At 31.1% G+C, this 20,538-nt stretch overlaps 1 protein-coding gene across 4 annotated transcripts in view; it reads right to left on the minus strand.

Annotated features, from left to right (window-relative positions):
- The window catches only part of LOC126744529 (AF4/FMR2 family member lilli), a 343,999-nt gene that overhangs the window by 251,538 nt on the left and 71,923 nt on the right, over positions 1–20,538 (minus strand). The window contains exon 1 of one of the 4 annotated variants that reach the window (XM_050451968.1): positions 15,319–15,809. The exons of the other annotated variants lie outside the window; for them this stretch is intronic. Coding sequence (XP_050307925.1) covers positions 15,319–15,335 — 17 coding nt within the window. The 5' untranslated portion in view covers positions 15,336–15,809. Of the gene's footprint in view, positions 1–15,318; positions 15,810–20,538 lie in introns of those variants that run through there. 4 annotated transcript variants of the gene reach the window in all.

Raw genomic sequence — 20,538 nt, forward strand, 5'->3', positions numbered from 1 at the left:
TATTGCAGGCCCTTAACGTCTTCCTTCCTCAATTAAAGAAGTGTATTGGCAACTTTGGGGAAGAAATTTAGCTCGTAATTCATCAATTCTTTTCAAAATTCATCATTCTCGTTTCAGAACCAACCCAAACTCTAAGAATCCTGTTATGGGTGTTTTGCGTCAAACTAGGGTAACCCCTGCGCGTCCCTTTTATAATGTCGGTGTAGATTATGCAGGGCCTTTATTTATGAAGGATAAAAAGGGAAGGGGATGCAAAAGGGTTAAGTGTTATATTTGTATTTTTGTTTGTTTTACCACAAAGGCACTACACATAGAGGTAGTTACTGAATTGAAAACAGAGGCCTTTCTAGCCTCATTTAGAAGATTTATTGCACGAAGAGGTAAACTATTGAATATGTATATTCCGATAACGGATCCAATTTTGTGGGAGCTCGAAATGAGCTTGAAGAGTTTGGTAAGTTTTTAAGGGGGGATGAGGTGAATTTATCCGAGTCAGTTGCAAATCAGGGGATAACTTGGCATTTTATTCCTAGTACGTCACCTCATTTCGGGGGTATTTGGGAGGCAAGCTTCATGCAAAACACATTTAAAGAGGGTTCTAGGAAATGCTTTATTATGTGGAGTTAGCTACAGTTTTGACAGAAATAGAAGCTATCTTAAACTCTCATCCTCTTACCCCAGTCTCTCCAGATCCTAATGATTGTAGACTCTGACCGCATTGACCCCCTCAGACTTTCTAATTGGGCGATGTTAAGGAGTCCAGACTTTCCCACTTTCAACGTTTGCAGCAGCTAAAGCAGCATTTTTGGTCGAGATGATCCCTAGAGTATGTGAGTAAACTTCAGGTTCGAACTAATTGGCAAAATCATAACAATGTTCTTCAACCTGGAGCCCTGGTTGTCTTAAAAGATGATAACCGACCACCCTTACAATGGAGTATGGGAAGAATTATCGCTGTTCAACTAGGCCAAGATAGGGTAGCAAGAGTAGCATCCATCCAGGCCTCTAAGGGAATTGTGAAACGTTTGTTTTCCAAAATTTGCCCTCTACCAATGGAATCATGTGAGAGTCCAAAACCAAGTGATATGAGTTAAATTATAGACCAGATTTGTGTTTGTACTATAGACTAGATTTAGTGCTTGATATATGGAACTAAACTAAACGTAACTTACTTATTAAGAGTTCTTAGTTTTAAGTGTGCTTTATTTAATTACTATGCTAGGTCTATATTAAGTAAGGATATTATGTTAATTTAGGTCAATTTTAAACTATTCTTTTGAAGGTTAAGCCCTTCAAGGTGGGGGGCATGCATTCATTACTTTTGTTTTCTTTATTAGATTTACAGATTTATATTCTATATGAATCCATATTTCTTTAATATGTACCACCTTTGTACATATTTTGGTGAATCCTGCCTTGGCGCTGCACCGCTAGATGGCTAATATTTATTTTACCGTGTGATATGACATTCCACATGCGGCCATATGCTGTGAAAAAAGAGCTCTTGTGGCTTGAGACATGAAACAAACGTGTGTTTGGAGATTCCCGAGTTTTTTTTCGAGTCTGAGTATTCTAAACAACTATTGTATAAATGAGGTCTAATGGATAAATATGAAAAGAACTGCCAGTTTATTACTGCGGGATTGTCGTTAAAACTAAAAGGATCTATCAGGATCTTTTATTATTACTTTTTTACATAATTTAGTAAATTACGTATATTTTTAACCTATAGGTAATTATATTATTATTAAGATTATTCTGTTAAAATCTGTTAAAAAATGTCAGCTCTTTATGGTTTATAAAAAAATACGTATTACGTACACACAATCATCATTATTTTGTGGTCTATTTCCAGCGTGGTTTGCATTATACTAATCACATATAGGAGGTTGATATTTCTTTTAAGTTCACCATTTGTATTTTTATGAATGCAAACATCATTACCACTTAAAACAGGACTTGATATGTAGAATTTAAAAATATAAATGTTGGTAAGGTATATTAATACTAATAAAAATATTGATAGAAACCTGTATAAGTGACCGATTCAGTTCCCGGAGGACCATCCTGTATAGAACTAATTTTAATAGACTTCATTTTGGAACTTTTGGGATTATAGGAATAGAATGGGATTATTATTGGGTTATATGACGTATATTCTTTAAGATTTTTTAAGATCGGCCAAATAAGGGTTTTGGCCGATCCCCTAAAAAATGAAGTATCTACTTCGATACTTCATTTCCGCCTTTAAAGCATCACGGAATTTTTAAAACTTGTAGGATAAAAGGTTTTTTATATATAAATGATCATAAGAAAAGTATTTAAAGGGTTGTGGGAAAGGCTTTCGACTGTAATATATTTTTTATTTTGAACAAAAAATCCCAGGCTATACAACACAAATATGAGCATTTATTAGCTCCATAGAGGAACATGACACTTGGTGGTTTTTTTTCGTCTATTTTTTTTTTACTTTTTAGTGGTTTAATGAGAATTACGTGTTATACTAATGACGTCAGCATTTAAGAGTTGCCAATTCATTGCTCGAATTTAAAGGAATCGAGATCTTCAGGATGGTAAAGAATCGGGATGTAAAGGAATCTTGTAGGAATCGTTCTTAAAATTATAGATAAAAATTTTACCAAAAATACATTTATTTTGATGAAAGAAAAGGGATGGTGACTATGTATTTTAATCTTATACAGGGTCAATCATTTTAATATGTCTTATTACCTGAGGGTGTCTGAGATAATAAAACATATTTTTAGATTTCCAATTCGCAATATTTCAGTTTTTTGAATTAATTTTGTATAGTATTTTTAAAAAGAGCAGAAAAACTATTTATTGATGTATATATGTATGTATAATAGTTTAGAAAATATTTAGGATTTTATTGAAGTGATACAATTTCAAATCGCTACAATAATAACGCTCTTTGAACACATTTTGCTAATTTAGTATTTCACCCTAGTAGGCTAAATAACAATAGTTAATATCCGCGCTTGTCGTATCCATAGCAACAGAATAATATTTTGACAAGTTTACATTGTCAGTTTAGCAGTTATTAATATTACTTGCATTAATTAAATTAAAATCTCTCTTAAAAATTTATACAGTGGAGCAAAAAGTAGATATGCTTTAATGTTTTTTTAAAAATTCAAAAAGTCCAGCTTTGGCGCTCAGAGAGTACCTATAGAAGAAAATTTCCGTTACGGCAAATTCCGGAAAAGAAGTTATTTGGCAAAATTTATGCAAAAATCAAGTAAGATGGTAGATTACTCCCAAGACCTAAGAATAGACCATGAAGACCATTCTAACAGAAGAGAAGCAGCTAGAAATTCTTCTACATTTCGAGGATATATCCGAAACATCCACCAGGCAAGCCGTTTTGGAGTTAAATGCCACAAGAAGCGTGATTCAAGACTGTTTAAAAATTAATAGCCCTAAATCATTTAAATTTTTACCTGTTAACGTTTAGAAGAAAGAGACTATAATGGAAGATTAAACTTTTGTGATAGGTTAATGAACATGAATTTCGATGGAAATGTCTTTAATAAGATTATTTGGACTGACTGAGTCAATTCTTCACGCATCAACACTTTTCTAATTTTCAACAGGAAAGATACGCATTACTGGAGTGATAAAATCGATGAAAAATTATAGGACCAATTTTCTTTAATGAAAATTTTAATTCAAGAAGATATTTAGATATGGTAAGGAATGAAATACAACCGCTAATAGAAAATCAAATACCGGCCTACCAACGTGATGAGTTATTATGGCAGCAAGATGGTGCTCCATATCACAGGAGCCAAAATATAAGTGACTTCCTAAACCAACAGTACAACCGTTGGCTAGGGCAAAAAAACACCCTGGATTGATGAAACTCAAATAATTTAAAAATTCGCTTAAGACGAAACCACTTCTGTGAGAATATTTTTTGCACATCCTGTAGATTAGATTCTGAAAAGATATAGCCCCCTAATAAAATGGCCACCCTGTACATAAAAAGACAAAAAAACGTAAAATATAAACAAGACGCCACAAATAAACAAAAGCCCATACACAGCAGGAGCGAAAGAATAATTCGCTTTGTGCAAACCGCGAAAAATGTTCGGCGCATTCTGTTCTCTTTGGCGCAACTAACTAGACAACAAATTTATTGCAAATCAGTACTTACACACTATAATAGGTACACTGTTGCAGACGGTTCAAATTTGAAAAGCTCAAATTTTGGAATTTGACTCAAATTCAAAGAGGTTCAAATCACAAATAAATTTTTTTTTAATCCCATTGTGAAACTCTTTTTTTTTCTAAAAAATACTTAATTCAAATAAAAAAATTAATAATTTAATCTAATATAATTACCTAAAAGAATCGATGATCTACAAAATCGATGTTTTCATGAATGAAAAAAAATCTAATCGTCCAGCTACTTCGTCAAAAGCAACTAAGTGTTAAAGGCATTACCCATGTAGTAGGAGCCTTCAAATAATAATGTAAAGATATGATATAATAAATATTTAAACCCAAAATAATTAAGAGTACAGTAAATCTGACAAAAAAAAAGCCGTTTTGCAAAGAAAAACACCATACATAGTTACTTTTTTGCAGAAATCGTTAGATGGGCGTTAGATAAGCTTAACTTCAAAAATGTGAGACATCCGAGTGGTGCATTTTTCAAAAACTCTAAATTTTGTTGGAATTCATTTAGCTCGGAAATGGTAGGTTTTTGGGAAAATTTGTGAAAACAAAAACTAAAAAAAAAGTAAAGTACAAAAAGTAGATGGCGCTAAAATACAGAGAAAAAGGTGTTTTTTACTTATAGTTATACATAAATACACAAGTGCACTTGGTATGGTTGTACGTAAAATGATCCTTTTTTATGAATGGAAAATTTGCCCACGGCTCATGCGACAATTCCCATGAATAAAAAAAGGGGATTTTACACACGTATAATATACAATTTTTTTTTCTTCTACCGCAGAAAGCATTTTAAAAAAATAAACAAAAAAAACAAATTTCCTTTCGCACTAGTGGGTATAGTAATTTTTTACGCACCAGTGCGTAAGCTAATTTCGTATTTTTGATTTTTTCTTAAATCAAAGAAAATTTTGAAAATGATAAATTAAGTGTCAAATAAAGGTAAAAAGACTTTTCTACTACCGTGCGTAAAGTGCTCACTTTACACATTTTCCAGGGTGTGCAAAATTTCACTTTTTACGCACTAGTGTTTAAAAAATCTTTTTAGGCACTAGTGTTTAAAAAATCTTTTTAGGCACTAGTGCGTAAAAAGTAATTTGACTTTTATTTGAGTGAGTAAAAAGTAATTCGATATTTTTTACTTTTTTGATGTTTTCTTCGGTAGTAGAAAACATTTTGTATGTTACACGTGTGTAAAATTCCCCTTTTTTATTAATGGGTATTGACAACAATTCATTAAAAAAAGGATTATTTTACTTGCTACATAAATAACTATTTTCGGCACCAGTGCGTAAAAAGTGAAACTATATAAACCGTGGGTTTAAGGTGTTAAAGTTAGAACTTTACGCACGGTAGTAGAAAAAAAAATGTAATCGTAATATGACTTTAATGTATCGATGACTGAGGAGCGAGACAGACTTAAAATTGTGCACGCCATAACTCGGGAATGGATTATCGCACAAGAAAAACTCTTAAGATGTAACTGTTTGATTTTATTCTATTTTTCTTGTTTATAATTTAGGTTCACTATAGCTTGTTTTGACGCACGGTATGTTTCTTCTGAAATCTTTGTATGAAGAAATATATAAACATCTAATTAAAATATAATAGTACATACTTTCTGTTAATTTCAACTTTATTAAAAAAGAAATTGATGTACGTTTGGCAACGCAGCATTTATTAAAAGCGTGACGTTTACTGGTCGTCTATACGTTACACGCGGCTCGCCTATATCGAGAAAACGCTGGAAACAGTGGAAACTGAAAAGAGACAGTGATACGTCGTCGCCATCGCTAGTCTTACGTCATGAAACCGGTCCACAATAATATTGGGAAATGACTAAACAACCCAAGGGGTTCTGAAATGACAGCCCAATTATCTCTAGAAAAGTAATTAGGTAAAAGTCTTTAATTTATTAGTATGTTTGCGATCTAATTCTAATACTCTTCGTTAAAACAGTAGAATTTTTTTATGTTAATAATGATTCTTATCAGGATTTACTTTTACTTGAAAATTATTATGTAATAAAATTTTAAACCTATTTTTATAAAGTTAACTTAACGCTTTAAAAAAAATCTTCAATAACGAGGTAAGTATGGATAATTAATATTATTTATAGTTGAAAGAGGTCGTCAATATTCTCAAAGAGACCTTGACATAAATTAAAGTCAACAACACAAAGTCTTGGTCTAAAAAATTTTATTTAATGAGTCAAAGTGGTGACACGTGTTTCGCTGCTAAGAGCATCATCAGACCTAAAAAATAATATATAGCAAATATATATATAAATAGCAAACAAAACAAACAAAATTACAAAAAGACTATAAAGTAAAGCGTAAAATATACCTTAAAAAGGTTAAAACACACACTGAACGGTAAACTATAAGTTTAAAAAACTGACGCCACAAATACATAAAAAACAACAATATAGAACTCGAATACAAGAAAAATATTTAAAAAATCAAAAGGAACTATCGAGATTTGAACCCAGAGCCTCACAGCAAAACTGGTAAGACTGTCCCACATGGCAGGAAAATTTCAACAATTGTACAAGAACATCTTGGTCTGGTAAACAAGTTTAAAGACACCGACACTGTAGGAGACCAAGTGAGCGTTTGCCAATCATTTATTGTCAACAGGTCAAAATTTTGAGCCGGGACTCATTTTTAAAAACATTATCTAATCCCCTCCTGTCTTTTCAAGATACTGCAGCATACTAGCTTTTTGGCCACAGTTCAAAAAGTTCCATGAGGACAATTCAATTGAAAATTATCGAATATATATGCTGAGTATTATTGAGGATATGCTTACTAGGTTTGGGCGAAGATCTACAGATTGAGGTTTACATTAGGAAGCTCTTAAAAGTCATTCTATCAAATTCAACAGCACAAAGTATTCATATAGCTTTATTGTATTGATAAGACTCGAAACTACGTTCCCTTGAAACACTGGGCATTAAATCTGACACGTGCTGCAATATTATTCCCACTACCGAGAATGTGACAGCATTCTTCTTTTAATAGTGATTCTGCACTCCTTGAAGATAAGCTTAAAAACAGCATTAATTTTCTTAAGCAGGACGTAGAACACAAGCGACGTATTACCTTAGCATCTAAAGGTTTTGGCAGTGAGGGTGTTTAAAAAGTTTCCCAGGCTCATAAAACTGAAGTACGGGTAGAAGTAGGTTATTTGAGAAAAGGGCACCCCAGGGTTCGAAGATGCAAGCCTTATTAACTGTGAAGCCTTAAAGTGTGTTTTTGTGAAGGATCACATCAGAACGATGCTTGTTTTAAGACGCAAGAAATACACTGATCAATGCAGGCTCACAGAGAATTTTGGTAAGTAAAAACTGACTTAAAGATGACCATACCAAGATTAAAGTTGTTACTCAAGCAGCACAAATGTGCTTGAAATTATCATATAGCATGCTATATAACATTATAAAAAAACTTTATTATCAAACTTGCTCCTATAAGCATTTATAAATCGTGTATAAAATTAAAAGGGCCCATGCTAATAAAATATTTATATTTTAATAAACTCGTTTATTAGATTTATATAAGATTATACAATCGATTCCAGTCCATAATAAAGCATTTACAAAATTATTTTATTAATGTTATGTAATTGTTTTATTACTTACTTATAAGTCTATATAAATAGCATTACAAAATATAAATATTTGAATCAACACAATTTGTCTTCGGCTGTGATTATTTTATCACAGTAAGTAAAAAGAATTTCTTAAAATTAAGATTAAAAAAATTTCAATTTTTTCGCTTAATTTGTCTTACCTTATTATGTATATAAATAAATTAGAAATATCACAAACTAAATGGTAATTTAAGAGATGTTAACAACATAACATAATTATTTTATCTGTGATAAAAGCGATACATATTTTTATTTTATAAAGAATCTGCTTAAAATATAATTGTTTTATTCGAGAACGCTATCACACTACGGATCTGAAGAAATAATATTTGTAATTCTTTTAGTAAAAATCTTGACTTATAGTTTATTGCCCTTAACCTTAGCTCACCACTCCTCTCTATGTTTTTAGAAGTGTCCTGTACTCGAAATGGTGGGAGAGACCAGGACGAGAGTAAAAGGATGTTGGTGACTACATTAATGAATGAATATTATACTCGGTTTTGGAACATAAACTATTTTTCTAAGTGTAGCAAAACGATCAGGAGCCTACATCTTTCCTTTCATTTATAATACACTCTAGTGATAAACGAGAAGGTGATCTGGGGCCGTATTTTTGAAACCATTCGAATTTGATTCGTATACAAAATTAGAGGATTTCGCACGAAAAATCGATATTGGTATTTTCGACCGCTTCGTATGCGAACTTTTTCGCATGCGGTGTCTCGAATGGGTACCATTCGAATTTCAAAGTTCGTGTGTGATTTTCACTTTGAATCTGCCACTTGTCTTGTTTTGATTTTAAACTAGCTTTTTTTTAAATTTGTGTTAGTATTTTCGTAGTGTTTTTTTCTTGTTTATTGAAAAAAAATTACCATAAATCAAATGGCAAAATTAAAAAATCTTGTGCAAAGAAACGTCGTCGATGCACTGGAAGAGACTGAAACTCTGGCAGACAGAAGGAATAGGATTTACTCTTCATTTCTTGACCAATTAAAAATGTATTCAGTTGCTAAATTTATAAAATTATATAGATTAAGCAAGCCTATTACGATGGAATTGATGTGCTCTTTATGTGCTCCAGAAACTGTGTAATCTGTCTGCTACTTTTATCTACAAGGCTTGTGCAGTTTTAGCTGAAAAATCTTCGGTGAAGTGATTTTGCCCGACTTTAATTCCGAGTGCTCTTCCATAAATAAAATTAGTTCTTTCTTTTGCTCACTCGACAAAAAACCGCAATCATTTTTTATTTTTTGAATCCATCATAAAAAAGTCAATTCAAAAAATTCATGAAACGTCATGAACAATTCAAATTTTCTCATAAAAACCTTAAAATTCCCTGATGTTTTTAAACTTAAATTTTAGGTTAGGTTAAAAAATCTTTATCGTCTTCATCCCGTTTGACATGGCCTCCAATAGCACTCGACTTGCTACGTTGCCACTACATTTCATGTTCGTATGGGAATGAAATTTCGAATGCTGTTCAAAATTGTACTTTTTAATTCGTGTGCGAATTTTGTCGTTCGACTTTGTTCGCATTCGAAGATTCTCGCATGGTTTCGAAAATATGGCCCCTGTCGAGTAAAAGAGTCTTTTACTCGACCTGATGACCCAAGAACAGTTAGTCTTGATCTCTTTGTTGACAAGGAGGATTTTATTCGATTAAAATCTCGGGTATCCAATAGAGAAGACTATAGATTTCCTATCATTTCACCCGCGATGCATTCATTCATACAGCATTTGAATATAGACACATGTCAAATCCTGTCAAGTCGCTACGCAAGGATTATTAGGTCTACTCCGGGATAAATATAGTGGGTTGGGAAGACTTTTCACCACAAATATAAATACCATGTTTTTGTCAAGAGTTATGCATTTCAATATCATCATCTGTTTCATCAAGTTCACTTATCATCATCTGACTCTAAAATTTATTTTTTCTTTTCAAAGAAACATATTAAAATAACAAACAGTAAGAAAATTAAAAGGTACAACAAAAATTAACGAAATTACAAATAAAAGTCAAAGTTTTAAAAAAACCTTACCTAACACTACATAGATGTGATGTTTACATGAAAAACAATAATTATGAAAATAAAATCAACAAACAGTAAATGGCGCGACATCTAGTAAACGCAGTTAAAACTAAGGTTTGAACATGAAAGATAAAACTATAACGATAAAGGCGAATAAGCTTGAATTATTATTGAAGGTCGACAGAGTACTATAGTAGCGCGGGGAGAAGAGGTTATTTAAGAAAAGGGTAAAATTAAGAAGAAAGGTGGAGGGGGAGGTATGAATGATAAGTATTTCTTAAAAAGGATAATATTTATTTATTGGAAGTCGGAAGGTTGTGTGTACTTAAGGAGTTAAAAAATAGATTGCTATCAAACTTAGGCTGTTCATTGACACAAACAAAATCTGGTGATTTTATGGCTTTATTAATTTCAAGAATATCTAAAAGGTCCAACCTTAAGCCTTTATAACAAACATGAAGAACTTCTGGTCTGCCTCCGGTATGAACCTATGTTTAGCCTCAATGATATGGTTGGCGAAAGATGAAGAAGTATTATTAATAAACTTATTTACGTTATTTTTTATTAGTTTGGTATGTTCTTTTTACTCTAGTTTCAATTCTCCTTCCACTTTGTCTGATGTAGCACACATTACAGTCAGGATGAGCATATTTCAGTCTGTGGACCCCTGATCTGTAGGTTGCAGGAATGTTATCTTTGGTGTTAACCAGGTGCTTAGATAAATTATTAGAAGTATGATAGCACACACATAATTGGCTGTCTGAGTGTCTCAAAAAACTTTTGGCAACTTGGCTGGATAATTTATCAAAATCAGTAATACTTCTATAAACGGAGGCTTTATTATCTTTACATAAGAGTTTTTTATTTAGGGATTTATTAAGGGGTTTAAAATAAATTTTATTATATGATATGTTCAACAAAATGGGGATCCTACTAGCCAAGGCACTTCACTACAGGTTCCACTTCACTTTCCAAGAAATCTCTTCAAAAGATACTCTCGATTTTGTCTAGAATTATATCTAGGAGTATCTCCTTATTGAACCTAACAGGATGTATTTATGCTGTGGTTATTAATTATGGTAAATAAATAAACTAGTATTTCAGTTCCTACAACTCGGAATATGGATTTTGCTAATCCTACATTGTAACTTTGATTTGCCTAGTTGATATCTATAGGGTTCTCAACAACTGATTGTAAAACATACTTTGAGTTTCCTCTAGAAATACCTTCTTTCGAAACAAAATGGCTTGGTAGCGTTTTTTGTTCCTGATGGCTTATCGATCGGTTTCCGGCTCGAAAAGTGATTGGAAGAGAAATTCGTCTACCATGCGATCTGAAGTTTGGTTGCCCGGCAGATATCGATGTTGCCGAGGAGGGCTAAGCCAGTGAGTTGCGTAAAAGAAATGACGTTATTCATAGTAAAGTAGGGTGTGTTCTTGTGAGCTGTTATACTCCTCAACGTCGTACTCTTGAAAAAAGCATGGATTGTTACTTCTCCAAGCGGTGCTGTTGCAAGAGAGGAACCTTCTGCCGATACCGACATCCACCATGTTTGGCCTTGATTCTAAAAACTAGCTTAGGAACTGAGCAGTATAATGATCTTAGAAGTCATAAATAAAGACCTAGATCCGATGGTGCAAAAAGAATAAAGTGAGCATGAACTTACACCTATCAAATATCAAAATTTTAGGTTTTAAATTAAAATTTAATGATTTGAAAAATAAATTGGATAAACGCCAACATAAAAAAAAACAAACCAAATCTAACCTGTTAGGTTAGATACATATGTGACATGATCCTTCAAAAAGTACTTGAACATATAAAATGTAGGAATCTACAAGAAGGTCTAAAATGGAAAAAATGTATCCTCTAAGTATAAAATTAAAAAATCTTACTTCACATTTGTCTCCTTTTTTATTTTTCAATAATTTCAATAATATTGGTATCAATAAAAGGCTTTTTCGAGCACCTCAATTCACTTCTGTCTCATTTGTCATTTTTATCAAAAATTATTCAGCAGAGAACAAAAATTATTATTTAGACAGGGGACTTAAATATTAACTATTTTTATAAAGATTCTGTAAATAATTCTGTAGATGATACCTGCAAATAATATGTAAATAATATATTTATTTTTACCTTATGGGTTACCATTAATGCATGTTGATGAGCCTACTCAGACGACAGTTACTTCTACCATTATTGACTAGGTTTGTACCAATTATCATAGTATGGTTACTTGCTCAGTGTTAAGACGGGAATATCTGATCACAATGTGGTGTATTGACATCGGGAGAATTTCAAAGCAAGCAAATAGTTGTAGTCCTGGTAGCATCTTCAGTAAGGCTAATTTTAATGATTATTACTAAATTTAAGTAAGTGATGCAGATTCAGTTGCCACTTCTTTTTATACTAAGTCCTGTGTTTTATTTCATAAGGCTTTTCCTGTTCAGTTAATTAAAAAAAAGGCTAAACTATCTAATCTGGCTCACTACGGGCCTTAAAGTGTCAGGAAAGAAATTTATAGATAACTTCTAAAATTAACAAAGTCTGGTAATTACAGTGGTTGAATTTTCAATACAAAATATTTAATTTTTTTACACATACACATATTTCCTGCCTGTCTAAAATGCCTGTTATCCCTGCCTCTAATATAGTTCTCTTATTTAAGGGTAAAGTAAAAGTCTTTTTCTTAATCACTTTTGAAATTTCAACAAATTGTAAATAGTTACTGGCAGTAAAACTGACAATCATTGTATATATAGTATATACATTACATACATTGTATATACATAATAGCTGTGAATGCAAGCCAATAATAACAAACCACAAAAAGTAACATGTAATGGATATCTGAACAAAATAAATCTATCAAAAGATATTTTAGTGTTGTTTTGTGATTTTTAAATTATTTACTTAGCAATAAGATATTATTCAGTTTTCAGATCAGTTTTGCACAATTTAGTCGGGTTATTATTTACACCATCCACTCCAGAAGAGATTCTGTTTCATAATCTTCTCTCGAATATTATAACACTCCAATAATTTTTTTAAATGCAAATGTCTTCAAAGAAATTGATTCTTGTTATGTGTTTTTACATTTTATTAATAGAGCTTTCAAAAATGATCAAACATTTAGTAAACATTTTGTCTCAATAATATCTAATTCAAGGTTATCATCCTTATTCCCAAGAATAACTGTTTTTAAGAGAATAATTGAACCAAACTTTGATCTTTGTGCTACCCTATTGGTCCTTGTGGACTTATACAAAGCATGCAGATGCTTTTTATTCATACTATAAGAATCATCTTTTATGTAAACACATCCATTACCCTTATGTTTGATACCTCAGGTTGGTTCTCAGTAAGGGATAGAATGTACTACTTTGCAATAATTGTTATTTTTAAATTAACCAAAAGGGTGTTCACTCTTATATTACAAAGAGTTGCAATCATTTTCATGGACAAAGAAAAGCAGCCACTGTGGTTTCTATAATGTTTACATACAACTGACTCAAACAAAGTTTTATTCATTCAGAGAAGGGCAGTCCAAAGGGTTTTCTTGAAGGCTTGCTATATAGAGCAGATTGTTGAAAGTGTTTTTCCAAATTGAATATCTTGACAGTTCCTTTCCCATTAAATTTTGCCTGTTTGTTACATGTAAGAACAAATTTTTAGAATAACAAATCTTTTTACAATGTGCATGATCTCTTAACTAGAATCAAAAATAATATATACATTGATTTTCATAGAATAAATCACATGAAAACTTGAATATCTTCTTATGGGCCATTGTTTTATAATAAATTGCCACTTCACATTGGATGTTGCCATTTAAAAAATTTAAGTCCAAAATCAAACAGTATCTTATTTCAGTGTTGTTGTATTCTGTATACATGAATATTTATACTGTGTTATACTACTAGTGACCCAGAAAAAAAAGGAACACTTAATAACTATTTTACTCTTTAAGATAAACAAATAAAATTTAGTATATTGATGGAATTGTTAAAAGAGCATCTTTTAGCATATTTAGTTATTTTCTGTCACTTCCTGCTTAACCGGAAGTGACACTAACTTTCTTATGAATGAACATATATTATTACATATTTCAAGAGAAAATAATATTCTGAGAACAATCATACAATATTTGCTAGTTTTTGTTTTATACTCATAGGAAAAAATAATTTTTAAGTATTAAAAGTAGGGTGCCATGAATGCCTTGAAAGTTTTAATTTTTAATTAAGTAATCACTGAAAAATTGATTTCATTGCATTTTATGAATTAAATCTTTTACATGCCTATTTAAAATGTCCAAACCAGTAATTTTGGCATTTACTAATTTTTTTTAAATATAACTTTATTGGGAATGATATTTGAAATGCATTTTTTTTCCCCAATAATTTGATATGAGTATTTTTTAAATCTGTTCATATTAAGCCCATAAGAAAAAAGTCACATATAAATAAGGCACTTAATTAATAAAACTCTTTGATTTCCTTAATAGGAGGCTGCATTTTGATGTGTTTTGCAATTGTTTTTCAACTCACATAATATATAACATCTTGTCAAGTGCAATTTTGGTGTTTGCTATTATTTGAAATTTTTACTAACTACATTTTAAAAGTGGTTGTTCATAATAAGGTGCAATTTAACAAAAAAAGTAAATGCCAAAAATACTGATCTAGAAATTTTAAATAGGAGTATAAATAATTTATATACAAAGTAATAAAATACAATGAATATTATTTTTTTGTGATTATTGATTTACAATTAAATTTCATTGCATTAATGACACCCTATTTGTTTATCTTGAGAAGTAAAAAAGTTATTAAGTGTTCCCTTTTTCTTGTGTCACCTAGCATTAATTTTGGAGATTCTTAATATGCTGTTATATTTATATCACAGTATTTATATTTTGATTTGTATAAACGATTTAATGAGTTTAATAACTTGACTCTAAATATGAGAAACTCTAACACAATAAATAAACTCAAATCCAATTAAAGACTATATATTTTATATGATGACATTACATGTGCAATTTTATCTGATTATCTGATTGTGTTTTAATTTGATGTGATTTTAAAATCCTCTAAACTAGTTATTAAATCAGGGTTTAGTTTAGTAGATGTTAGTTTTTTTAGTAGGTGTGTACTTCATTTAAGTGATTTACTTAATTAAAGAATGTTTATATTATTAAATCATGATTACAATCAATCCTGAAAACAGAAGAATACAGAAAGATTACGGATTCCAGATGAATCCGGAAGCAGAAATTGGCTCAGAAGGAAGAATGGTTATGATCTACTTTTTATCTGCCAACCTAATTTTAAATTAAGATTTTAACATGATAACATCATAATAATCTTAAATTTTACATATTACGTAATCTTAATTTACTAAACAAAGAGATATGATTAAACTTACCCAGGTGGCTTCTTCATTTAATTCTTCAACTTTTTGAAAATTCATACTCGTCCATAGAAATTCAAGAACACAATATAATTAATAATGTAATGTCTACGGAACACTTTTCGATTGTTCGCGTGGAAACTGGACAGAAACCAATAATTGCAATAATATGGCTTTAGTAATTAAAACAATTGTAAACATATTTTATACAACACATTTTGTTAACAAAATATTTTTTGACTAAAAAGCAACACGGCGCACACGGTTGCCCAAATCACACATTAAAGATTTCACTTAACAGCCGTCTTCCCCTTTTCGCGGAATGGATTGAACCAAGGCACGGATTGTCGAACCGAAATGAAGATATAGTATTTGGAGAAAGTTAAATTTATTGAAAATAAATCGCAAATCACATTTGATTTTTGGAAAAATAGTCTGAGGGGATTTTGCATCCCTGCATGTAATTTAATTATATCACTTTAGACAGCAAACGCGAAGAAATGAATATAAACACTCCAATACTTTCACGAATATGATTGTGCATTTGTCGTTATGGAGGTCGCGGAAGGAAGGCGCCACTGATCTGCTAGGTTGCCACTTGCCAAAGCTTTGACGTTTGGGTGGATTTACATCGTTGATTCTAAGATTTATAAAATTATTTATTGGTAATTTATTATAAATTAGTGACTGGCTAAACAATGTTGTCAAGTAAAGTAGGTAACTTCTTTCTTTTCCGTATATTTATCCGTGCTGTGGATGTTTTATTTCCTTCTCGAAAATTGGAAGTACTAGTTATGATCAGACAAATTGTTACCTACCTACTTTTTGTGATATTTTACAAGTGGCGGATCGTGGATTTTTAATTTGGGGGGCACAAATATATAATATCAAATGAGGGATAAAAATAAGGCGGCGTAGATGATCTGTCGGAGGCTAAAACAACTAAAAAGATTGCGCCCACATTTAGAACCAGAAATCTTAAAAAAAATATTCAAGTTAAAAATTCTGGCTTGGCACCAAGTAGAATTCATCTGTATGAATCTAATGAAATCGAATATAGAAAAGTGTAGGAACAAAATCGAGAAAATCAGATGTTTATTGATATTTAAAATCTATTCTTCTGTCTTTAGACAACAGATGCTTTAATCACTTTATTGTCAAAATCTAAAATAGGTATTATGTACAGTTTTTTTCTTTATTGAAAGCATAGCAAGAGCATTAAGTGTATCTTGAGCCATCGTACTTTAAGAAAAAAACACTTAATTCTTTTTATAATTGAAAAATATCTTTCACTCAGGGCCCTCGTAACCGTGCAACGAACGCGGGCGCCACCTGAAAGGGGCTCCATTTTTTTTTTTTGCATCACCGAAAGTTTGGCAAAAAAAAATTATAATAATGCGCAGGGTGAAGTTAATCTACTACTTTAAATAAAATCTGGTGCACTAAAACACTCGGGTGAAAATATTTATTAGGAAGGACACATTATGAAACTTTCTAAACATTTTAACCTCTTTAAAAATTAACAATTAATTTAATTTTGCGCCCCCACGTTTATATTTTTAATTGTTAAATGTATACTCATGTATTTGTAGGTATTTGTTAAATGTAATATCTCAAAAATATTTTTACCTATACTTTTTATTTGTTGGTTCTTAGTTTTTCACTTGACTAGAATTACCTCTACTCTACGACTACAAAATTAAATTCAGGATAAAAAGACCATTAAAACGAGGTATCACTTGATCTCTTTCTAATTTAAAAATTTTAAGGCAGCTCTCACCGTCGCTTAGGGGTTGATACTGTGGGGTTAAACCAAGGGTTAAACATAACATATCATAATATAATATTTTCACGGAAACCTACTAAAATATGTGCGGAATGTTTTTTAAGGTTAATCGGTTGAGTAGAAGTAGTTCAAAAAACTATTGCAAGATTAAAAACAAACAATAAACAATTATACTGATCGAGCGATATTAAATAAAATTATTTATTAACAATTAAACGCTTATTTTAAATTTTTGGTAATATTTTAAAATAAAATGGTAATTAAAGAATTGCATTTCTTTCAACCAAACTCAAATAATATGCAGTATTCGTAAATCGCCAAGCTTGTCTATAAACGTGAAAACTTGTCGAGCTATAATAATTGGTCCAGACTTGCATATTTTGCTTTATTTTTTCAGTTCGGACTCGTAAGGTTCACGGGGTATAAATTAATAAATGTATTAATAAATAAATCAATTATTAACAAAATAATAAATGACTTGATTATAGGAAAAAAAGGCAAATGTAATTTTTGAAATAAAAATTATTTTTTTCTTTTTTAAATCTTTAAGAATATTAAACGATATTAATAAATATATAAAAATCCAGGTAATTAGACTTTTACCTGGTACTTTATAATAGGTAATAATATACAGGGTGTTACATTTGAATTACCGAAGTTGACATCTCTTTCCAGCGTGGCCGGTAGTGCTAAAACTGTCAAAATATTTTGTCTATCATCCAATGATTTCACCATGTTTCTTTTTTAAATGTTTTCTGAGCCTAGTATATCTTAATACATTTTATATTGATCTAGCACATTAGCTTCACTATAATTAAACATTATAGGTACCACAGAAGAGAAAACGACCTTCTGGCGCAAAATGTCGGAAGCAAAAACAAGTTAGAGCCCAAGAACAGGAGAATATGGCTGGCAAAATAAGATTTCTTGGCGAAAACTCCAGTTTCCAACGCAGAAACAGAAACTTAGAGTCAATGGTTGCTGCTTCACCTGTTCCTGCTTGAACCATCTATGAGTACATCAACTCTCAGTGAAAACGTAGAATCGGTCGAACCCACTGACTCAACAATAGAGGCTACAAGTGAAGATTAAACCGAAGCCTTGACTGAAATGGTAGACTGAAAAGTACCATTCTTCTATCAAAGGATCCCATGGTATGTGACCTAGAACCATTAATAACGAGGAAGTCAAAAGGTTGGTTGAGGGACGACCTTCTTTAATAGGACGCAATTATCAATTTCCTACAAATCAAGACAAAAGAACATTTTCAAGTATGTACTTTGTCAGAAAACTGGAGAATGGTGAAATAACAGAGAGAATTTGCTTATTTATGAGCATATTTATTCAATTTAAAAAAACTCTATATTTTGCTTTTGTTGTAAGGTTTTCGGTAAAACTATCAATACTTTTTCTGATTCAAATGGTTTTTCCGATTGGATTTGAATACTTATCGTTTGCTATAAAAAGACATGAAACATTAATTATTGTAATATGTACTAATATGTAATATGTATTATGTATATGTACATAATGTTCATATAAATATATGATTTTGAAAAAAATGTTAAAATTAACTATTACTTTAAACGATCATCACTTACGGAGTTTTAGAAACCGAAAAAAATATTGGCATGATGTTCTGGAAAGAATTCTTGCAGTCGGAAAATTTTTACCTCGACAATGTCTAGCATTTCAGGGTTCTTCTAAAATACTTTTTCAACCTGATAACGAAAATTTTCTTAAGGCTGTCGAGATGATTTCTTCATTTGACCCTGTAATAAGAGAACATCTTAGTAGAGTGCAGAACTCCCAGGAAAATTCTTCAAAAAGAAACTCATTATTTAGACTATCAAATTCAAAACGAAATTGTAGAATAAATGTCTTCTAAAGTAAAAAATAATATTTTAAATATGGTACGCAATTCCAAATATTATTCAATAATAATTATGGACTGTACCCCCAGATGTAAGTCACACAGAATAAATAAGCCTTGTTTTGCGTTATGTGATGTTAAATCAAGATTGTAAAAAAGTTCAGATACAAGAGAGTTTTTTAGCTTTTAGCCCAATATTCGATACATTCGATTCTACAGGAAATGGACTATTTGTATTTTGACTTATTTTGTAGTTGAAATTTTACAAAATTTAAAAAATGTCTGTTTTTTTACAAAATAAAAAAAAATATGTTTTTTTTACAACTGAAAAATAAATGTAAAATTTATAAAAGCAAAATATCAAAATAAGTGTAAAAATGGGCATGGCACCCCAAAAAAATTTCGCCGGCGGCGCATAGGTCTGCGGCGCTCCACCTACTTAATAGGTCTCGAGGCGATATTGATAAGGCGCCAAAACAACGTCCCGCACAAGGGCGCCGCTGACCCTTGCGGAGGCACTGCTTTCACTCAATAGTTTCCTAGGTTTAAAAGTTTCAGAAAAACATTCCTTTAAATTATTTTTTATTACAAATAAAAAGAAAAAACTGAAGAATACTAGTGCTGTCTCGGATACCCCACATATCACTTCTACTGTTTATAATAATAATAATAATAATAATAATAATAATAATAATAATAATAATAATAATAATAATAATAATAATAATAATAATAATAATAATAATAATAATAATTATTATTATTATTATTATTATTATTATTATTATTATTATTATTAATATTATTTTTAAAGATTTCATGCCAAACGACAAACGCAATCCTTTCTTGCCAGGGGGGATCATTCACTTATCCCAGATATCTCAGATAACAAAAGGGTGAAGCTCTAATGGAATTCGTTCCATGTTATCGGATTCGTTTTTTACCTTTATTAACAAATAAAACCCTTAAACTTAAATTACATGATATGTTTCTTAAACTACATTGTTGATGTTTTCTGCATTTCCAATAAACTTTCTGACGATTTGGGATGTGGATAATAGCGTCGACTTCTGCATTAGCTTATAGATGCTTTTCTTAAGGTTGAGTAGCTTTATGTTTTCGAACAGGCTCTTTGGTATTATTCCTATTGTTGACACAATAATTGTCCGCAGTTCTCTCATTTCCCATTGTCTTCGTATCTGGTATTATACATCCCTGTACATCAGAATTTTCAATCAATCAGTTACAATCTTTTCATTATGTTTCGCTCTTAGGTTGTTAGTATTAGGAATAGCTACATTAATAAGGGTTGTCTTCCTAGGAATTTTATCGATTAGCATTAGGTCAGGCCTATTGTTAATTACTCGTTGGTCTGTAAGTACAGTGCGATCCCAATACAATTTGTGTTGCTTATTTTCAAGAACTGGTTCTAGCTTATAGTTATAATATGGTACCTTGGCTGCTGATAAGAGATTTAGTTTTTTAGATTTAGAGCACTTGATGCAGTATCCTTTCAACTAGATCATGCCGTTCTTTATATTCCGTTGTTGCAAAAGTTTGACATCCACCGGTGACA

The sequence above is a fragment of the Anthonomus grandis genome, chromosome 14, assembly GCF_022605725.1.
Source record: "Anthonomus grandis grandis chromosome 14, icAntGran1.3, whole genome shotgun sequence".
Taxonomy (NCBI): Eukaryota; Metazoa; Arthropoda; class Insecta; order Coleoptera; family Curculionidae; genus Anthonomus; species Anthonomus grandis.